We start from the raw sequence: 21,678 nt of genomic DNA on the forward strand, positions 1-21,678 counted from the left end.
AACTCTGGCAGGGAAAAGGAAAGGGAAGCCAGAGACCCACTTGACAGTTTTGTTTCCTTTACCTCACCAGCATGAAACCACAGAGGGGGGAGGCACCTGTGCCTGGAGCTGAGGCAGGAGCAAGGGGGGAGCCTGCCAGGACCACACCCCCTGCAGTTCCTGCAGCTCTCTCTCTTCCCCGTCCATCTAAAGCCGTGGAGGGCTGGCAGAGGGCTGTATACATGGTCTGTATACGCCTCCAGGTACAGACAGGACACTTCCCAAGCTGGCTGGTCAAATGCAGAAGACACAGCTAGTGCAGCTATCCCAGCTGCTCCCATTTCTCTGCTATTTGCAGGAAAAGGGGAATTTCACGTCGCTTTTGGCAGGAACTCAGACAGTCTGTGAACATGCCTCAGACAGTCTGTGAACATGCCTTCCTCTTTTCTTCTTCCTGCAGCTGGCCCAGCTTTCCCTAGAAGCTGTGCCTGCCAACCATTGCAGATAAAATCCAAATCCCAATGCAAACCATGTTAACACTTACTCTGACCTCTATTAGGCTGTCAAGGGGTGCTCCCTTTTCTCCCCCACACCCGTGGTGTTCCTCAGACTGCCTCCTCTAGAGCTGTCAGGACCAGTAAGGTGCAAACTCCTCGGTAACTCTCCCTGCAATGGTCACACTTTGCCCTTGCACAGCTCTACCCAAGGGCCTCGGGAAAAGGAACAGGGTTTAAAGACCAAGTCCTCACCTCAGTTGCATTCTTCCACCCTTTTTTTTTTTTTGCCCCGGGCTGTGCAGTTCAGGCAAGTGCAATGAATGGGAAAGGTCAGAGGTGAGATCTGTATTCTGGGGGCCCAGAGAAGCTCCTGCCCCTGCTCTACACACAACAGCAGAGCTGGCTCCCAAAAGGCAGGGAGGCAGCGCTCCTGGGGAAGCCAAAGCAGCAGGGCTGCTCCAGCAGGGCAGGCTGGGTGCAGCAGAATAAAAGAAACAACAGGCTCTCCCCTCACAGTGAACGCACTTGGAGCCCAGTGAATGCTCTTCCATTCATGGACATTACGTATTTCCAAAGAATAAATAACAATTGTCACTGACACCTTTGACACAGACCCTAACTGAGGCACGCGAGGTCAAAGTGGCTTGTTCTGAAGCCTTGGCTGCTCAGCAGCAGAGACAAGGCTGGCCCACGTCCCTGTCCACCCAAATCTGTGCTGTGACCACCAGGCCAGGGCCCCTCCTGCAGGCCAGCCTGTAACAGAGAGCAGCCCAGCTCTCATTTAGGGTGGGCAGCTACTGGGGACAGTGAGGTCTCTAGCAGCTTGCTCTGGCAGGATGGCAGTGGTGAATACACACCTAGGGCAGCCCAACCCCTCATCTACCCAAAAAACCTTCTCACAAGCGAGGATACGCCTGGAGCCCTGCAGGTGTCCAGGAGCAGGAGCTGGCCTCCCGGGCTGTTTGTGTGATATTCAAAGGGGGAACAAGAAGGAAACGGAGCTCCGAGAATCAGGATTTCCTACTGTGCCCCAGGACTGTCCTGGCACTACCCTGCTCTCCCAACTGCTCCAGCACCCCCCAAGCACCTCCAGCCCTGGCAGGGACCCTCTCGGAGGCAGTAGGGTGCACTGTGCTCTGTGTGCAGAGACTGAAGAGCTTTTTCCTCTCCCCACGAGCCCAGCAGGGTCACACACAGCACTTGGCAAGAGAGCACCCTGATAATTTTAGCCTGGGGCTCTCCAGGCCCAGAGCACAGCCCAGGCGCTGAGGAAGGCTGGGCAGCACCGAGGTGAGCACACTCAGGGTAAAGGGGTGCCACGATGGAGGGCTGATGGAGCAAGGACAAACTGCAGCTCCCCGGGATCTGCTCCTGGGGCCGGGCAGCGCCCTCAGGGCTCTCATCCTGCCCACAGGAATAACTGAGGCTGCAAACCCGCAACAGGATCCCGTGCGTCTTACACACCTGGAGCAATCCTGGAGGCGGTGCACCTTGGATGCCAGCGTGCCAAGCTGAACAGGCATCACTCTGCAAACGCTGCTCACAGCAGAGCCTGCTCTGCCTCTTTCCCATAGCGGTCCCTTGTCCAGCACGCCGCCTACCCAGAACTGTTACCTGGGGATGGGATGCCCTCCCTGCGGAGTCTGCAGTCCCTGCTGAGGCAGTCAGTGCCCGGGGGAGTGGGAGACGAGCAGGAAGAATTTCCCCATGTCGGGATGCAAACTTGCACTGGTCCCAGCAAACAACACCTGCCCCTCTGTGTAAGAGGAAAACCCCCAAAAGGCACAGCAAGCCAGAGAGGGAGCCCTGAGGTTTATGAAAAGAGCAGCATGAACCTCAGCAAATACAGAGGGTTTCTGGATTAAACACTACCTGACCATAAACCACAGGACTATGGGCAAACCAAGCATATTTGATTGAATTTTCACTATTTTCACTGTACCTAGAGAAAAGGGACTTCGCATCCTTTGTAAATAAGGAGGGATGCACAAAACCCCCTATGTTAGCAAATCCTTTTTCTGTATAAAAAACTGGCAAAGTGCTGAGCATTTGTTTGACACCCAGGACAAAAAGAGGTAACCACAGCGAGCCAGTCAAGAGCAGCATCTGCACACTGAGTGGCCTGCACAGGGAAGCAGGTGCCTCAGCAGACATTGATCACAGTACAAAACCAGCAAGCTGATGATTTTCAAGGCACCAAACACCCATATGACACCAAATACATTCTTAACCACCCTGGTAGGGCTGCTTGTGATCCCTACAAGCTTCTGCAACTTCTATCCCTCCACCTCTTTTAAACCTAAAACAGTGGTTTATCCTGTGCCCTCATCTTTCTACATCTCTTTTTTTGATCTCTGTTCCAGCCTCTCTGCTCCACTGAAAACTCAAGTATTAGCTTCCAATCTAGCTTTCAAGTTCTTTCCACATTACAATATTTTAGTGGCTCACTCCGCTCTGACACTCACCTCGCTATGTCCCATTTTTGGCCACTCTTTACTTTTGTTAAATGATTTCTGTCATCTGTACTTGCAAATGCTTCCTCTTCTTCTGCTTTTACCTTCCACTTTTCTTTCTTCCTCTACTTCTGCACGAGCTCCAATGAGCTTGCTAAAATGCTTCTTTGCCTCCTTGATCTGCCTATGTTGTGTATCAAATTCAAACGAAGAGTTATAAGAAAAAGGTGAAAACACAATTTACAAAGAATAAAAAAAAAAAAAAAACAGGGGGAAAAAAGCCCCAACTAGTCATGCCTTTGGGAAGCATGGAGTTTTGGGGAAAAGCACTCAAGAAAGAGTACTGGAAGACCCAGAGTTAATCGGCAAAGCAATTACAATTTGCAAAGCAAAGGAACGCACGGCTGGGGCTGATGGAATGCAGACAGCGATCAGACAGTTCAGGCAAACTGGAATAATACCGGCCAGACTGAGGCAGGGTGCAGCAGGAGTTCAGAGGGAGAGCACCTCCCTGCTCAGCAGCACACACCGAGAGCCCCCTGCCCACTGCAGCCAGAGGGGCCAGCCCGGAGGATGTGCCTGGAAAAGCCTCGGGAGACACGCAGGAAAGGGCTGGCAGGAGCAGAGCCGTGCCAGCAACACCTGCACTCCTGCAGAGCAGCAGGGGTGAGGATGAGGGCTCAGAGAAGGGAAGGAACAAGAAAGGTGGAAGCATTTATTAGCTGCAAACCAGGAGCGGGTGAGCAGCACCGTGCCAGCAGCAGAGAAGCTGCCCCTGGATGAAAGGCACTGGCAAAAAAAGCAAATTAAATTCAGGCTCAATGCTGACAATCTTAGCTCTGCTACCGGAGCAGGTGAGCAACGTGAACAAGTAAATGCAGATCATCAGCTGCAGCCAGTAATTCCATGGGAAAGGAAAACAACCATTGCCGAGGTTAAATTCTGTCAAGCCCCGGGTCTCACAAAGCGTGTGCAATTCCCTGAAGAAGAAGAAGTAACCAAAACAGCAGAGACAGAATTAGAATACATCTTTTCAAGTATTAAGCTCCCAGCATAGCACAACACGGAGCAGTACAATCGTCCTTCAACTCATGCAACTTACAAAGCCCTTCCTGGCTGAGGAAGCAGCTGAGAAAGAGCAGGATCAGGAATAGCTCTGGGAATTGACGACAGAGACTGAGCAGCCAAGGTACATGGGCAAAAAAAAAGGGCTGGAACAAGCTCTGCCATGCTCCTCAACCCACAAACACGACTGCTTATGTACTGAAGAATTAAACACCTGTATAAAGAGGGTTTTGCCCCTGCCTGAGAGGGGAGAGGAGAATGATACACCTCTGGGCCTCGAGGTGTTTACAGCTGGTGGTCCAGCCAGCACGTGGAGAGAAACCAAGCATCGATCTGGCAAAACCTTTTTCCACAAAGCACCCTTCAGGTTGTGTTTAGCATTGAAAATCTTTCTAGGACCCACATGAATTTAAATCCATGCAGATATTTACATCACCACCACACATGGCTGACGGATATCATCTGCCTTCCACAAAAAACTGAGCAACCACTCACCCTGCTGCCGTGGGTCCCCCGAGCTCTGAACAGACACTGAGGGCCCCGAAGCTCAGGGAGCAGCGGCTCAGCAGGCACAGACAGCCCCGGCAGCTGCAGGGCCCACAGCAGCGGGCAGCGAGGGCCTCACAGCAAGGGGCACCGCACAGCGCCAAGGGTGGCTCCCGGGGACTTGGGACACCTGTGGCACCAAGGATGATCTACTTCCCGGGAGACCGGGAAGAGGCCGAGGGGCGCTGAGGGCCCCTTCCTGGGGATCCCACCATTCAGCTGTCGCCAGGCTGCCCTCCAGCTCCCCTGGGGTACTCCAGGCTGTGGTCTCCCCCTCAGCCATGCCCAGGGAATGGAATCAGGCTGCGGTCTCCCCCTCAGCCATGCCCGGGGAATGGAATCAGGCTGCGGTCTCCCCCTCAGCCATGCCCAGGGAATGGAATCAGGCTGTGGTCTCCCCCTCAGCCATGCCCAGGGAATCAGGCTGCGGTCTCCCCCTCAGCCATGCCCGGGGAATGGAATCAGGCTGTGGTCTCCCCCTCAGCCATGCCCAGGGAATGGAATCAGGCTGCGGTCTCCCCCTCAGCCATGCCCAGGGAATGGAATCAGGCTGTGATCTCCCCCTCAGCCATGCCCAGGGAATGGAATCAGGCTGCGGTCTCCCCCTCAGCCATGCCCAGGGAATGGAATCAGGCTGTGATCTCCCCCTCAGCCATGCCCAGGGAATCAGGCTGCGGTCTCCCCCTCAGCCATGCCCAGGGAATGGAATCAGGCTGCAGTCTCCCCCTCAGCCATGCCCAGGGAATGGAAATCAGGCTGTGGTCTCCGCCTCAGCCCTGCCCGGGGAATGGAATCAGGCTGCAGTCTCCCCCTCAGCCATGCCTAGGGAATGGAATCAGGCTGTGGTCTCCCCCTCAGCCATGCCCAGGGAATCAGGCTGCGGTCTCCCCCTCAGCCATGCCCGGGGAATGGAATCAGGCTGTGGTCTCCCCCTCAGCCATGCCCAGGGAATGGAATCAGGCTGTGGTCTCCCCCTCAGCCATGCCCGGGGAATGGAATCAGGCTGCGGTCTCCCCCTCAGCCATGCCCAGGGAATCAGGCTGCGGTCTCCCCCTCAGCCATGCCTGGGATTCCCCAGGAGACCGTGCCTGGAACATTCCGGGGAGCAGGGAGGGGCAGTGTGGCCCTTTGTGACCCCACCGACCCAGCTCCCTGCAGACGCTCAGCAGCACTGCCTGGGGCACCCCAGGGAGGGCAGGGGATGGGGCTGAGCTCCCTCTGCCCACTGCGTGGCACAACAGGAGCCCCACACAGGGAGCTCCCTGCCTTTCCTTCCTCCTCAGGGCTCACCCTTGCTCTACTCCAGATTTAAAAACAAACCTTCTCACCGCCTTGCTGTTGTTGTTGTTCCCCTAACAAGAAAAAGAAATGACACACCAGCTGGGAAAGAACTTAATAATGTCTTCATTCTTAACCCCTTGGCTTGGATGTTATCTTGAATTTCCAAGTAGATGCAACTACTCCCACTGGTATGAGAGGACAGACTATGGGGCAGAAGTGCAGGTCACAGAATTTACTCTGATGCAGGCATGCATTGATGTTTTCAGGACATGGAGAAGGCCCATTCTGCAATTGCTATTTACCCCTTATGTAAGGCAGACAATTATTACCAAGGTACACCTCTGGAAAATATAGTCCAGTCAGGTTCGACGGGAAAACTTGGTTTTGGCAGATCGTTAGTTTATTTTGCATTTTTGATGGAAAACAAACAAAACACTCCCAACTGCCAGCTTACAACAAAACAGGGACTGTGTGCAGAGTGAGCTGCTGCAGCAGGTAATGCCTGCTGTTAGCACAGGGTGCTCTGGACAGGATATTCTCAGCCCATTATAAACTTTGCTCTGCAGCTCACATGGGGTTAATAGCATCCAGACATGACTACTACAATTTTACAGAAAATTGCATTACGAAATATAAATAAAACCAATTTAGGAAGTGAAGTATTTACCAGAAGGGCTGCAGAGATCTGAACTCGGCTGGAATCAGCGGCGGCGCTGAGGAAGCTGTCGGAGTTGCCAACTCCAAATGTATGGGCCAAGCCCACGCTAATGACATGGAAATAAATAAGCAGCCTCTTCAAGGAAGGCAGAAAGATTTATTTAGAATGGCAGGAAAAAATACATACATCATAAATGCAGATTATCCCCAGTCCAAGAGAGATCTACTAGGCAATTCTGTGGCCATCACAGGTGATGACACAGATCAAACATTTTTACTGGTAAATGGAATACAACAGTATGCGACCATGAACTACCATCTGGCGAGTCTGAATTTACATATTTCAGTGAAACACAGGCTGCCATGTGAGGCTACTGGTTCCTAATGCTCATAATTCAGAAGGCACGACGGAAAGAAAGTCAAAAAGATGACACGTGCCTGTTACAGTCAAGGCTCTGGATTCAGTGTTTTCACAATCCTGACTTGCACTGGCTGTCAATTTCCAACTGGTAAAAAAAACCAAACAACCCAAGAATATTTGAATTGTCAGAAATTAACATCGAGGTCACTGGAGTAAGAAAGTCCCATGGATGATGCAAAGGCCTGGGACTTACCATTTGTATCTGATGGAAAAGGAAAAATAACCCCAGATGTCACAATTTTGCCATGTAAGGGTATCAGACCTACACTGTAAAGTAATCTGTGACAGCTCAATCCCCTTCTTCTAGATGTTGGGAAAAAACCCACATTGATCCCTTTTCCCTTCAAAAAAACCCCCACGACAACTCAAATGGGAAATAGTCAGAGAAGGCTGAAATAACCAAGCCTTGGGAAATCATAAAATCAGAATTCGTGATCTTCTGAGGGGCACTGATGCTTCAAGGGGACTCTCGTCCACCCAGCAAGATTTGAATTGTCTGAAATGATTCCACATTTTAAAGACTGGCTACTTGAATATCATTCTGTGTAGTTGATTTAAATTATTTATTATGGCAACATGAATTATTTTTCTGTGATGTCTTAGGAGAACTTAATGGCAGCACAATCCCAGAGCATCTAAGCATCTCAAAGCATCAGGAACTCTCTCCAGATCAGGAACATCAAGGCCTTTGCACTTTGGCATGGGAAGGTCCTCTCAGAAAAACAGAAATACAGAGCAGCTCTGGTCAAGATCCCAGTGTACTTTGGCTCGGCTCATGACACACACAGGCTCTGAATTTCTAACATGATGAAAAGGGTGAGTATCCGAGGCCCAGATTCACAACTGTTTCCACCCAAGGCACATGGATCTTTCTGAAATCTCACACCATATGTAAATAAGCCAGCTTATTTCCTTTTCTGGAAAGTCCTTCTCAGCTATTACTGCAAGCCTAAAAAAAGCAATGGAATGGGGAAGTGACTGTGAGAGGCAACATCAGTGCAGAGCAAGAACAAATAGGAAAGGGAAACTCGAGAAAATATATAAATTCCTGAGGCTAGCCCTGTAAGCCCTGGAGGAAGAACCCCATCATCACTCCACTCCCAAGTGGAGAACCTGCATGGCAGTCTCTGTCCTCAGGGAAGCATCCTGCCTTTTTCCACCCTGCAGATGTCAGTCATTTCAAACCACCCGACCAAAGATGACATCCATCTTCCCTCACATCTGCCTGAAGCTGCAGGTGAGAGAAGGCAGAGCCTCCCCTACTGCAGCACAAGAAACACATCTGCAGGAGAGAAAACACTGCTCTGCCAAGCCTGCGGTGTGGGGGGCACGCACAGGAGGGCACCCCTCTGAGATCCAAGCTGTCCTAACCCAGCCCAGCTCACCTCAGGAACGTGTGTGCAGGAATACATGCTGTTTTGGCACACCACTACATAAATCTGTCATAGTTAACACGAATACATGAAGAGATGACACAAGAGCTTATTTATAAAGGTAATATGTAATCTTGGCAAATTATTTGGGGATTGGCTGAGGCCTGACAAACTGCAGGCCAAGTTCCAAGGAAACCAACACCCACCTAACTTCAAGTCAAGTGGAGAAAAAGCACCAGGTTCAGAACCTACCTGCAGCACACATCCCAGCAGCAGTGCAGGGATGCACTGGCCCAGGACAAGCATGGCACGGGCATCGTGAGGTCTGGGCTTCCCCATGTGTGCTGCATCAGTGAGCCCCATAAAGCAAAGCTGCAGGGGGATGCAGCCCCTGTAAGCCTGGATGGTCCCCCGGAGCCTGTGAGAGCCGTGTGTGCAGTGAAGACGGGCCTGGGGATGCTGGCTCTCCTTACACACACCAGGGCAGGATGCCCCAGCACCTCTGCTCACCCTGCAGGGCCCAGCCCTGAGCCCACAGCGTGCTTTGGCCACGGTGCTGCCTGGCACAGACCCCCGGAGCAAAGGACACAGGGGTCCTTCCAAGCACAGAAACACCACCTGCAAGCCTCGTGGTATGACAGACAAACCCTCAGTCCTCCCTTTGAGGGGGATACCTGGGCCAGCAGCTCGCACAGACAGGAAATACACACCCCAGACACCACACGGCCCCGTTTCTGTGCAGGAGCACCGAGGAACCTCGGGCACAATCAGCTCTGCAGGCGAAGGACACCGTGCGTGCCCAGGCAGGTCAGCACGCACGTGAGGGATTGCGAGAGGCAGCCCCTGAGCGGGAACCAACCTGCAGGTGTGGGTGTGCTCCTCCCTGTGCACCGGGGCAGAGGAGAAGGTGATACATTACATGAAATGTCCAACTTCACCTTTCTGGCAGATCCTCTTCTCACACAAATACGTGCACCTGCCCATTCACATCAGCTTAGAGCTCACACGGTGCAGGCACGCTAAGAATCCAATGTTCTGGGAAAGCAAAGGGATATTGAAGATGTATATACTGGGGAGTTGGAAGTCTAGCCATAAGGACTTCTTTATTTGCACATTTCCACGGGTTCTTCTGAGCCCTCCTATCTTCCACTTTAGAGAGTGGGAGTGTGCACGCCTGAGTTAGAAAAGAGCAGCCTGAAAACCTAAGTGAGACACAAACCACTGACACAATCCAAGACAGGAAGATAACACGCTCCCAGTGTTCTTTACTCACAATAATAAAATGTGGAGGAACAGGGATAGGTTAAAGCACTTGGGAAGGGCAGGTTAAAAAAGGGGGCCCCAACTCCTTGTTCCTACAAGCTGCACCTCCTAGGATTCTAACCTAGCCCTCCTTGTGCCTGGCTCAGTGTGACACACACACCTGCAATAAAAGAAATCAGTGCAAATGGTTTATAGGCTCCAGAAATATCATGGTCGCTGCAGCAGAAAAAACAGATTCTGCACAGCAATGGCTGGGAACGACCTCACCTTCAAGTTTCTTCAGGGATGGGGTTGTTTTTACTACGGTGACACAAGATTTCAGAGCAAAGAGTTGTTGCCCATCCTGCCTGCAAACACAGCCCACTGACACCAGCCTTGTTCCCTCAGTCAAGCCCTTCTGCACAGGTGGGCAAGAGAGGAACTGCTGGGCACAGAAGAGAAAAACAGAGCAGGAGGAGCTGTCAGACCCACCACTCCTTCCATCCAAACAGCACTGCAGCAGCTCTGGGAAGCAGCAGCATTTTAGGAAGAAGGTCTTCTCTGAGGAAAGACCTCTCCCTGCCCTTGTCCCTTTCATCCCTGCTGCCAAGGAACTGCATTACAGCAGCAAAGCAGGATGCAGGACTTGCTCTCCAGACCTCTGTGTTTTCTCCCTCCCCAACACCTCATTCACCCTTGAAATAATAAAGTTTCCCCATCTCCAGCAGGAGCAAAGTGTGCTGTGTAGCAGCTCATAAAGATGAGAAAACATTCCAGGTGGAGAGCTCACTCCAGAGAGGTTGGTGCCTGTCAGCAGCAGCAGCAGTAAACAGCCTGTCTCCAGCTCCTGGCTTTCCTGGCAGGGAGGCAGTGTCCTGCCTGTTACAACTTGTTTTGGATGACAACAGCCCACATTTCATATGAGGAGAGTGTGCCCATCTTCAGCTCACAGCAGCCTGCTTGTTTCTCTTCACTCAGCTGTAAACATCTTTAAGATTCCTATAAACACCTACTGGGCAGCAAACCAGCCAAACATGCTCAATTAAAAAAAGAAAAAAAAGGAACAAAAACGCAAACCCCACAACAACAGAAACACCCTCCTACCCATGAGCAAACAGTCCTGCCAACAAGGCTCCCTGGGAAGAACATGGAGGAATTTCACCTTAATACACTCACATCACAAGAAAACAAACAAACAAAAGTTTTTTTCCTTGACCAACTACTCATTTCAGCATCACCTTCAAAGGAAAGTCATCACTCACAAGAGCCCATCCTATCCTCTGTGCCTGTCCAGCCCATCCCAACCTCCCTGAAAGCTCAGCTTTCCAGATCAGCTTTGGCACACAGAAATCCCAAGGCATGGTGTGCACCAGGTGCGAGTTCTGCACCTCAGGCTGATCCCTCAACCTTTGACTTTAACATTCCAGCAAACTTTACCTCATGCCAGAGACTCTCTCAGCATATGGTGATGAAGCACACGAATGCCAGGGGATACCAATGATTACAGGATATTCTCCTAGACTCCTCATTCACTTTTACCCAAACTATTTTATATGCTTGACTTTGCACAGCAGAGCCGCAAATACCTCAAGAGAGGACAGTCAGAGCCCCAATTTTTAAGCTTTACTTGCTCAAACACCCAGCCCTGGGCATCTGCTCTCTCCACCACACACTGCTCTAGGGGGTAGGAGGAAGAGAGGAGCATAAAGCTCAGGAGGATCCCACACCTGGAGACATGCTCTAAGACCCTGACTTGAGAGCAGGGATGGTGTGGAGGTAGCAGAGGGGCTTGTGCTCCATCTCATGCATGGCTGAGAGGAAAAGTAATATTTTCTCTGAGTCCTTACAGCTTTGCAAGAGGAGGAATCACTTCCCTGGAAAGAGAAAAACTTACTTGGCTTTCCATACAGGCTGGACTACAATGCCTTTTAGAGAGGCAAGAAACTCCATTACAGATAGAGGAGATGGAAACAGTGATCTCCTGTAGATCTTTCAAGCCCAGCAGCTTTTCATCTTCCTGACCCCAATGGAGACTTTTAGCCTCGTGCCTAGAAAAATTGCCCAATAAAGAGCTTTTGTATTTTATCATTAATAACTGGGGAGGTGTTGCATCAGCTAAGTTGAGGTGGCAGCTCTTGGTCGGTCCCAGGAGTGACTCACAGTAGGGCTCCCACCTGGGACATGCAACAGAAAACAATGCAAGAACAAGAAGAAAACTCTTAATTGCTTGCAGAGACGCTCCCCCCCACCAGCTTCCCAGGATCCTGGAAAAGAGTCACCACATGGAGTCACAAACACAGCCGTCCCTGTCCCAGAGAAGAAAATATCACTTAGTTTTAGCAGCCAACAGAAAACAAATACTGTTTATCTTCTGCTCAGATTTCTGATTTCTCTTAAAACAAAACAGGCTTTTAGAGGTAGTAGGGCAAGAGGAAGGGTGGGGAAGGTCACAGCTTAACCTTCCTCCTGTTAGCAGGTTCCAGGATTCTGGCTACAAGGCCAAGAAAACATGACACCGAGTGCCCAGTGTGATGCTGAGCCGTGAGGAACTGCCTGCCAGAGGATTTTACCCTCCCATCCTTTCCAGCAGCATTTAAATACCTTCTGTTTGCAACAAGCAGCAATGTCTCCGGAGGATTTGGGAGAACCTGGAATTTTATATAATTGAACTTTAATGTAATGCAATTATTTTGTGCCTGTTCTGTTTTAGTTGGTAGTAACTGCAGTCATCTCACTGTTTCCAGTTTCAGTCTTAAAACAGAATGCCGTTTGTAACAGAGATATAAAAATAACCCTGTCTAAAAGCAGAGGAAGAACCCAATTCACTACAAAAGTTGTTTTCTCCTGCACATCTCTGCCGTCCCCACTCTCCCAGCCCACTTCTCCCTCCCCTCCTTCCCCCTTAGCATTTCTGGCAGTGAAAGGACCATCAGCTGTACAACTCCAAACACCTGACTCGGCCCCTCTCTCCTCATAACCACTATTTTAAACACTTCTCAGTTGTTTCCTCCCTTGCTTCTGCGCAAGCCCTCTGCCCTCCTGTGCAAATCTTCTCTAAGCATTTTTGGTGGGGTTTTGCCAAAGCGATGTACAACAAAAGGCACGGTGAGAGCGCATGAAAGATGTAATGCAAAGTAGACTCGTAGCACAATTCATCTTCTCATTCCACCAGGCACAGAAAGAGGATTACTACTAGAGGATTTATCCTAGCCAAAGAAATCAGATCTGTTACACGACTGGAACAATAAATACGCGTTTTTAGCCTTAATATCACATATAATACAGAACAAATATACAAGCTGAAGTCCTGTAATGGACTTTGTGGGAGTCAACATTCACGATGCTCCTTGCACAGCCACGGTCCAAAGCTTTAAGACTGAAAACAAGCCTGGCTCGTGTGAGTAAAAATTAGGATGTTTGTAGCACGAAATGAAAGGACCAATACACTGGAAAGTATAAATAGTTAAACACTAACGCGTAGTAGAAAACATACGTTCAAATTAGATTAGCACCAAGTACTGATATTGTTTAAAACCCAGCAGCACCATCACAGCCTTCTACAAAACCGTGCGCCATTGAAACTTTCCTACAACTCAAGAAAGAGAAGCCACACGACACTGATAGACTTTTCCTCTCCCTCAGAAAAAAAAAGCAGGCGCAGCTCCTTGCACTTCGCCTGAGCCCGCCGCAGCCCCGAAGCGTGCCCAGAGCGAGCCGGCAGCGGGCGGGCGGTGCGCCTCTCCAGGGTATGCATTCCCTGCCGCTCTGCATACGCTTCTCTCGCATCAAAGCCGCATTCAAAGCATCTTTGCCGCCTCCCGGGTTCGCACCGGGGCACCAAGAACGAGAGACGGCTCAAAGCCGTGGCTCCAGGCTCTATAGTTCCAGCACGGCCAGATCCGGGGAGGTCTCCCCACAGAGAGGGGTGAGAGCCGGCAGGCCGGAGGCACGAAGGGAACCCCCGGCGCCCGAAGCCCCGCGGTCACCGCCGGGACAGCGGAGAGGGGGCAGCGCAGGGGCTCCCGAGCATCGCGGCGCGCCCGGGAACGTTTGCCCCAGGACCGGACCCCCGCTCCCCCCGCGCCCCGGCCTCACTCACTGCGCTCCGGGACGGCCCCGCCGCCGGCCATCGCCACCAGCTCCAGGTAGGCGGCCCAGAGCCCCAGGGCCAGCGCGCCCAGGGCCAGCAGCAGCCGCAGCTGCCTCCGGCGCCGCAGCCGCGCCAGCAGCCGGCCCCGCATGGCGCCGCTCAGGGCGCCGGGCCCCCGCGGCTCCGGGACGTGCCGCCGCTGCCGCTGCTGCCGCTGCCGGCCCGGGACACGCTACCGCCGGCCCGAGCCCCGCCGCCGGCCCGGGACATGCCGCTGGCCCCGGCGCACGGCCCCGGCGCGGGGCGGGCCCAGGTGCGGGCGCTGCGGTGCCGCCCCCGCGGCAGCTCCGGGCCCGCTCCGCCGCCCCCCGCACCTGCGCCCGCCCCCGCCCCGCGGGCCGGCCCCGGGCAGCGCTGCCGGCGGCTCCGCTCCGGCCCCGGCACGGAAAGCCGCCGCGGTGGCGCGGGAGCGGCGGTACCGGCGTCCCCGGGTGAGGGAACGGGAGATGATATGATAACTCCTCTGCCGAGAGGGGAGTAGAACGAGAGGGGGCGATTCAAATCCGCTGTTACTGCGCACAGCTGAATCCGTTTTACAGTGTCTTGCACCTGGTGCAACAGGTGTGCGTACTTGGAAGCGCGTCGCTCGGTGAGGAAGAGGAGGACGGCTGGTGAAGCCTCCAGTCCTGCTTTCTGAAGCGGCTGAGCAGATGCGATGTTACGCTGTCAGCCCCCTCAGCGGGAGGGTGTCGGGGGCTTACGGGAAGACCACGACCTTCCCCGGGTGAAATTGCTGCTTCATTATACGTCTCAAGCACTTTTGAAGTGACTTCTCAGAGTCCTTCCCGTGCTTTGATTTCACTCACAACACCGAGCTGTCTCGGAGGCTGCAAACTGGATTCCTTCCTCGGTGAAGGAAAATGGGAGATAACAGCTGGGGTGTACATCGTGTTTCCAGCTGGGGAACTAGTCCAGAGTTACCCCTTTCCAAAAATGTGTGATGTGGGCGTTGGGTCAGTGGTGGCAACTGCTTTCCTTCACAGCTCCACTCCTGCACAGATGCAGCTCCTGTGCCGTGTGGGACCACGAACAGAAACTCTCAGGCTGAAGTTGTTTTTTAAAATTAATGAATTGATGGTACTCTTTTGTGTGAGGCTGCGCAAAAGGACGCTTGCCGTTCTTCAGCTTTTAAAATGTTCCGAAAGCATTTTAAATGACACTGAGGGACACGGAGCAGCAGCGTGAGTCCCGCAGGGACAGGCTGACCCTTGGCAGAGTGCCGGCAGTGCCCGGGGAGCTGGAGCATCCTCCGTCGTCCCGGGCAGCAAGTGCTGATCAGCACGTCCCCAGCATGCAGGCGGCACCGAGGGACGCTGCTGTTGCCGGTCACGGCGCTGGGATGGACCAAGGGATGACAGGTTTCCTTTATGAACGTCTCACAAAGGTTTCAGAGCCACCTCCCTCCAGGCCTGTGCTGGGAAGGTTTCTCTTGCTCAGGGAAAGCACATGCAGAGGGTTTGTAGCCCATTGCAGAGCTGCAAAGACGTTTCTCAGCTTGGAAACAAGCCCATGGTGGGGGAGCCTGGTGAGAGGCTCTGTCCTTGGACTTCCTCAGCCTCCCTGGGACAAGGTCCAGTGTGCAGCTTTGGGGATGCAGTGCTTGTGTTCCTCCTTCCTACCCCGCTTGACAGATGCCCATCCATCACTCGAGCTTCAATAATGGGGGAGAAGTCCTCCAGAGTAAACAGAAAGAGCTGCCAGACACCACCAGTACCCACACAACTAAAAATGGGAAACTGTGTGCAGTGTAATCATTACAAAGCAGGACTCTCATGAGGACACAACACTGTTAGAGTTTTTTGTTGGCGTGTTAGTTTGAGGTTTATCCAGCATGAGAGAAATAAACCACGTTGTTGTATTTGTCCCAAAAAAGGCAGAAAAGTGTGTAATAAATACAGATCTAAACTAAACTTTGTTTACCATTTAAAGAAAGAGAATTGAATGATGTATTCTTAACAGGAAAGTGTCTTCATTTCTTAAATGAACAACCTAATGCTTGAAAAATAACAACTGCACTTTGTTGCATATTAAAATAAGTAATCATATTTTAGTGAACATTGTACTAAAATGGAGGGCAGGGTGAAAGTAGAGGCTAACAGCAGTATTGTTGACTTCTAAAGAAACCCAACTTTTTCCTAATAGAACTGTGCTGTGATACAGAAAAGCTCTTGTCTCTAGAGAAAAAGCTTAAGGAAATTACTATGGCATGGTACTATCTGTTAAAATATAGTTACAACAAAACAGTATTTATGACAAAATTAATCTGAATGTGTAATAAAAAGTGAACTCAAACTTGAATGGCTCTGCACTGTACTTAAAATAACTAATTTTGGATCATTTATTTATTGCAGAAAGAACAGATGTCCAGGAATAAGATTCTGGCAGTGATGTTTAAAAGCACCTCACACAATTGTTTTTATCTCAAGTCTACTAGCAGTCTCAAATTCTCAGGCATCCCAAGTCACACGAGAGCGTGCCCAGAGCTCCAGTTCTCTCACCCTCACTGTGTGCAGCATGCGCTGGGGTCAGCCCAGCAGGGACAGGAGCAGCTGAGCTGTTCCAGGAGAGCTGGAGTAGGAATGGGGCCCGTGCTGGTGGGGCTGACTGGGACAGGGCTGCCACTGCTGCCTGCCTGATGGGCCATCCTTGAATACTGGACATTGCTGCTGGCTCCAGGACACATCTCTCCCAGCCTACCCTAAACACTCACTTCAAAGAAACAGACTTGTTGCCAGAGGAGCCAACTAGAGTATTTTTTGGCTGCTCTTTGTTTTCTATTTTGGCTATGCTTCCTCATGGTAAAAACAGCCTTTGACACAATGCAGCACTTAATGTGCATCTCCCGTTCCTCCTGGCTCACCCCTCTCTAGATCCATCTCTGAGCATCTCTGCTTCTTGTTATGTTTTTGCTTCCAGTTATCTAACAACCGTTTCTCTGTTCTGTAAATCACTTTTAACTCCATGCCAACATTGTTTCTCTGTAGGTTCCCCAAAGGTTCAATTATCTGCCACTTGCTCTTTCCCTTCTGTCTTCTTGTGTAATTTTCAGCGCTAATTACAAGCTCCACACCAAAGATACCCAACGGTCCCTAGATTTCACCACCCTGGTGGCTCCGTACTCCTCTTCCTGACCTCAGCTATGCTCTGAAGCACAAACAATGACTTCATCTCCACATTCTTCATAGAAATGGCTCAAAGGCAGAAGTGTTTCTAAGAGGAATAGGCAGTTTCTGAAGACACTGCTCCCCATTATTTCTCTCTGGCTCCTCAGGATTTGATTGGGCTCTAAAAGGCATTAGTGGTGGAGCAATCCCAGAAAAATGCCTGTCAGTGCTGCAGTTGAACATCACTGTAAGGGGATCAGAGTGGCCCCACAATTAACAACCCGTCAGCAGAAGGACCTCCTTGCCCAGTTAAGTGGTGCTGGGCAGTGGGCTGTGCTAACATGGCCGTATTTTACCAATGCAATTACACTGCCAGCATTTGTGTGGCGTGGCCTGGGCTGGGGTTTGTGACTTCCTTTTGCTGCACACACAGCCATGGATTTGACTGACAGGATCACAATCCCATTGCTCTCCTACAACTTGGCTGTCTGAGTGGAAAGCCTCATTCAGGATTCTGTCTTTTCAGTACATAACTCTTTCCGTAGCTCTCAAGTCCTCACTGTCCAGATAAGGTCACATAGAAATGGTTGCCCTTCCTTTTCAGCTGGCAAGAGAACACATTTTCACATGAATTTCATCCAGTGCCTCTAGGAACACCTCCTGATTGCAGGTCCTGCCCCAGGAGTTGACCTAAATTGCTTTTTACACATCAGAACATTCTCTTGATCTCTAGAGCACACACTTGCACTTCCTGAGAAAGGATTTTCTATACTTTTAAGCTGAGAACTTTCAAGAGACTTTGCAGGTTTTAGATATTTACCATAACAAAAGGTTAATAGATGTATTTGATAATTTGGGAAATCCATGTTTTCAATCTAGTCTTGCATAATTTCTTCCTTCCCCTGTCTTAAACATAATAATACTTGGTTTATATTTTAAGTGACTGTGCTCATCATGCTTACTTTTGAAGAAGTCCCAAAGATGCATCACAGTCATGTTATCAGAGACATCCTGGAGCACAAAGATGAGCAGCACTCCCTGTAGACATCTGTCCACCCAAGCTAGGACTGAAGAGGAAAAACTGTTGTATGGGATGGTTTAGAAGTGACATCACTCTGAGACAAGTGGTTACAGTCAAAGAAAAGCCGTTTGATCTTTGAATCAATACAGGAGCGTTCGGCACATCCCAGACAGGGTAAATCCCGAGCTTTTTATTAAAATCAAACCCATTTCAAGACTGAATCCCTTCATGCCTGTGCAGTTAATAATTGTCTTGCTTTAACATTGAAGCACTTCTGTGTTAAAAGCCCTTCTAGGTTTCTGAATAAACCCAAATAATCTGTATTTACACATCTGTCCCCAGTCCAACAGCATCACAATTCTTAAAATATGCAATTTAGTAAGTGAACAGTCAACACTATTGAGGGCTCTGTTTTTCAACTGTATTTCTGGAGCTTCCTTGAAGGGCAGCCACTCTACCCCATATTCAAAGATGCCCTTTCTCCAACAGTTCACTTGGTGCTAAATGGGAAATACCAGAAGTCCACCACACTCTTCTCAAATACTTCAGTCATAGCAGAAATGTTTCCTGCCAGTGGGTTAAATATTGGTTACCTCTGATGGCCTGTTTTGGACAGAAACTCCTCAACTTTTGATGCAACCTAAGAATCCAAACTTGGCTCTTTTTGTCTAAAACCCTTTGAAGACAGCAGTCAAAAGGAACCACTGCAGCTCCCACCACTCACATTTCCTACACTGTGTCCAAGAATGTTTTGGTGCGTAATCCCAGTCCGCAGGCTAAAAATGTGTATACTTCTACAGCAAGACTTGCACATTTAAGGAAGACTCTTTAGGGAGTAAGGGGGATGTCTTCTTACAATGTAAAGCAACTGGAAGATAGAAGAGCAAAATATTGCAGAAAAATTAGAAAGAAAAACTCTTAAAATGTCCATAATACACTAATGACCTGTGGTACCGCTTTGAATGGGGACAAATAGGACACCTTTATTAGGATTTTGACTGAGCAGGCACAAACACATTCTAGTACATCCATTTAAATGTGTTTGTGAGCTTTAATTAAAAGTCTGAACAACATCACTTTGAATGAGTATGAACAGATCTACCAGAAACAAAGTACACTGGCATGTTGCTCCCAGCTAGACTCAAAAATACTATCTGATTATCAAAGAATTCCTGGCCTACATAGAAACACTTCAATTCCAGAACATAAAGCTGCCCATCACAGCCTTATGTGGATGGAGAGTCCATCCACAGTGGTAAAATGTATCTGTTTCTGAAGTGATCATCCTATTTACATAAGCAATTTAAATATAGCCACTGCATACAAGCATATACTACATTATTATTTAGATTTATTCTAACACCTATGAGAACTGTTGATCTGCCTGAGTGCAGTCACAGCATCAATTCACTTGGGAGTTACTGCAAATTGTGAGAGAGGAAGTTCATGAGGGTTTTTTTAAATTTTGGTTTGGCTTTGTTTTGCCTTGTGCAACCTTGCTGTGCAGGGCTAGCTGACAGAGCATGCCCCTGTAATTAAAGCAACTGCATGAAAACTGAAAAACTCCAACAAATACTGCATACAAATACATCACAGGTTTGAAGCCAGAAGGAACCACTAAATGATATCCTCTTAGCTCATGTCATTATAGTTCATTAAGCTCTAATGGGTCAAACATATTAAAACAAGCTACCTTCTCCAGAGGTGAAATAATTTCTTGATTTGAAGATAAGAGATGGAGAATTTGTTACCTCCACACCTAGTTTGTTATAATAAGGGGAAAAAGCACAATCTGTTAAAAATGTATGCCCTTATAAATTAACTTCAGGTTCAGGCTACTTGTTGCTGCTCAGCATTGCCTTGCTAGGATAGAGGCCTTTGATAGGTGTTTTTTTTATTGTCTTCAAGAGACTCACATTAATCAGTCTTCTTAATGCAAGACAAAATGAGCTCTTGCACAACCTCGTCTCTTCCTCTGAATCATCTGTGGTTCTGTGCCTTAACCAATATTTCAACATTCCTTCTGAAAAGAAGGCACTCCTTCCTTACTTAAATGAAGCTACACAACAAGGTTTCCTCCGCTCCTCATTTTTCTCCTAGTTATGCAAGAGATTTTAGTATCTTGGCTCACAATAAGAACATTTGTCCAGTTCTAACCTTTAATCCTGTAGTATAGTTGTCTCTAATCTTAGAAGCAGACATTTTGCAAATCTTTCACATTCTGTGCTCCTACACTCAGAACCCAGCATTAGCTGTATTGAAATGATACAAGTCACACATTACTAACTTCAATGAGCAAAAAAGCTAATCCATCTTTGGAGTAAATGCTATTTTTTGATTTCTACCCAAAAACTGTAGGAAAAAATTGAGTAATTAAGGAAGGTAGTGGAACTTCTCCCAGGAAAGCCTTTTGAAAATGCCATTAATGCTTTGTTGACATTTTAAAGGGTAGTTGTCAGTGGTAGGAAGCATTTGGCTCTTTAAAGCAGCTCTTGGCATGAAAGGTCCCCATTTGTTTTGGCAACATTTCACATGATCACGTGATGTCACACAGAAAGAGCATGTACAATACTTTGCACTTCCTGCACTTGGAAAAATATTCAAGCTTCCAAATAAAATGGGTTTACAGAGTAACAATAGCGTAATTTCCCTCCCACCCCCCTCACGTAGGAAGTGTTCATAGCCTAGTGACACATTAAGAATCATGTTCAAACTGCACTTTGATTTTGATACACTAGCAGATATATTAGGAATGTTGTCATTTTATTCTGTTCAGTCTTTCTGAAGTCTAAAGAATATTGGTAAGGAAGACAGGAAATTAAACATTTACATCCTTCTTCCCCCAATACTTCCTCCCACTCCTACAAATCTGAATGTCAAAGCTTGAAGTCTTTACCCAGATACACTTAATGGCTTTCAAGTGAGGAGAATGGCATTTCAAAGGCAATTCTTTAGCTTGGAAGAGTTGAAAATAATCAGGATTCTATAGGTTCAAGAGACCTTTTTGCTAGGTTCCCATCAGCTGAATGAGTGGCTAAGGCTTCATTATGTAGCAATTTTCAGAAGCAGCCTTTTAGGCCCTATGCTAGGATTGATATCTTACCTTCAAAACAGCAGTATGTCATTTCACCTATGAACTCACTTTAATTAGCTTGATTTCTCTCAGAAAGTATCAGCCATCTAGGGGAGAGCGAGACTAAATGATGGATAGCATTAAATACCCTTCCTTACCTGTCCACATCGGCACAGGAGCTGTTCATGAACCAGTTTCTGAACAGTTCAGCACCTTCAACTCAACACCCTTTCAAAGAGCCCCTCGCAAGCTGCAGCATAGGTGAGCACCCAGGGACAGCCAGCCACTCACACTGAAGTCTGTCATTAATCACCCTCAAGAACACATACAGAATAAAGGCCACCGTACAGGACCATAAGGGACAGCAAGCTTGTCACAAAAAGGTTAAGACAACTGAATTGGGTATGGATGTTTTAAGGGCATTTCCCCTCCTGCATTGCTTTAGCTAATGCTATAAAAACAAGTCTTCCTTTTCCAAACCGTCACAGCACATAGACATCCATCTTCTCCATATCCACCTATGAAACACTACATAATGATCATGGCCACTTCCACACCCAGAAGAAATTGCCTGCTTTCACACACTGAGTTCTTCTCAAAGGGAAAGGAAGTGCGAGTAGCCTACACGGCGTATACTTCAAAACAAGGTGAAAAAAAGGTAAAGTAGGAAACAGAGGCATTGAAATCCCTTCTCCAGTACGGCTCTGCTCTCAGGCTGCAAGGTGAACAAGATTGGCTGACACTACTGTAAAAGCACGAATACCTGCAATTATAAACTGGGCTGAAGCCATGTTGTAACCCTTGTCAGAATTTCAC

At 49.1% G+C, this 21,678-nt stretch overlaps 1 protein-coding gene across 1 annotated transcript in view; it reads right to left on the reverse strand.

Moving 5' to 3' along the window:
• Positions 1-13,708, reverse strand: part of B4GALNT3 (beta-1,4-N-acetyl-galactosaminyltransferase 3) — a 61,924-nt gene extending 48,216 nt beyond the window's left edge. The window contains exon 1 of the mRNA XM_040062621.2: positions 13,614-13,708. Within this exon, the coding sequence (XP_039918555.1) occupies positions 13,614-13,644 (31 nt within the window). The 5' untranslated portion in view covers positions 13,645-13,708. The remainder of the gene's footprint in view (positions 1-13,613) is intronic.
• Positions 13,709-21,678: the final 7,970 nt, after the last annotated feature.

Source organism: Hirundo rustica, chromosome 4 (assembly GCF_015227805.2).
Source record: "Hirundo rustica isolate bHirRus1 chromosome 4, bHirRus1.pri.v3, whole genome shotgun sequence".
Classification (NCBI taxonomy): Eukaryota; Metazoa; Chordata; class Aves; order Passeriformes; family Hirundinidae; genus Hirundo; species Hirundo rustica.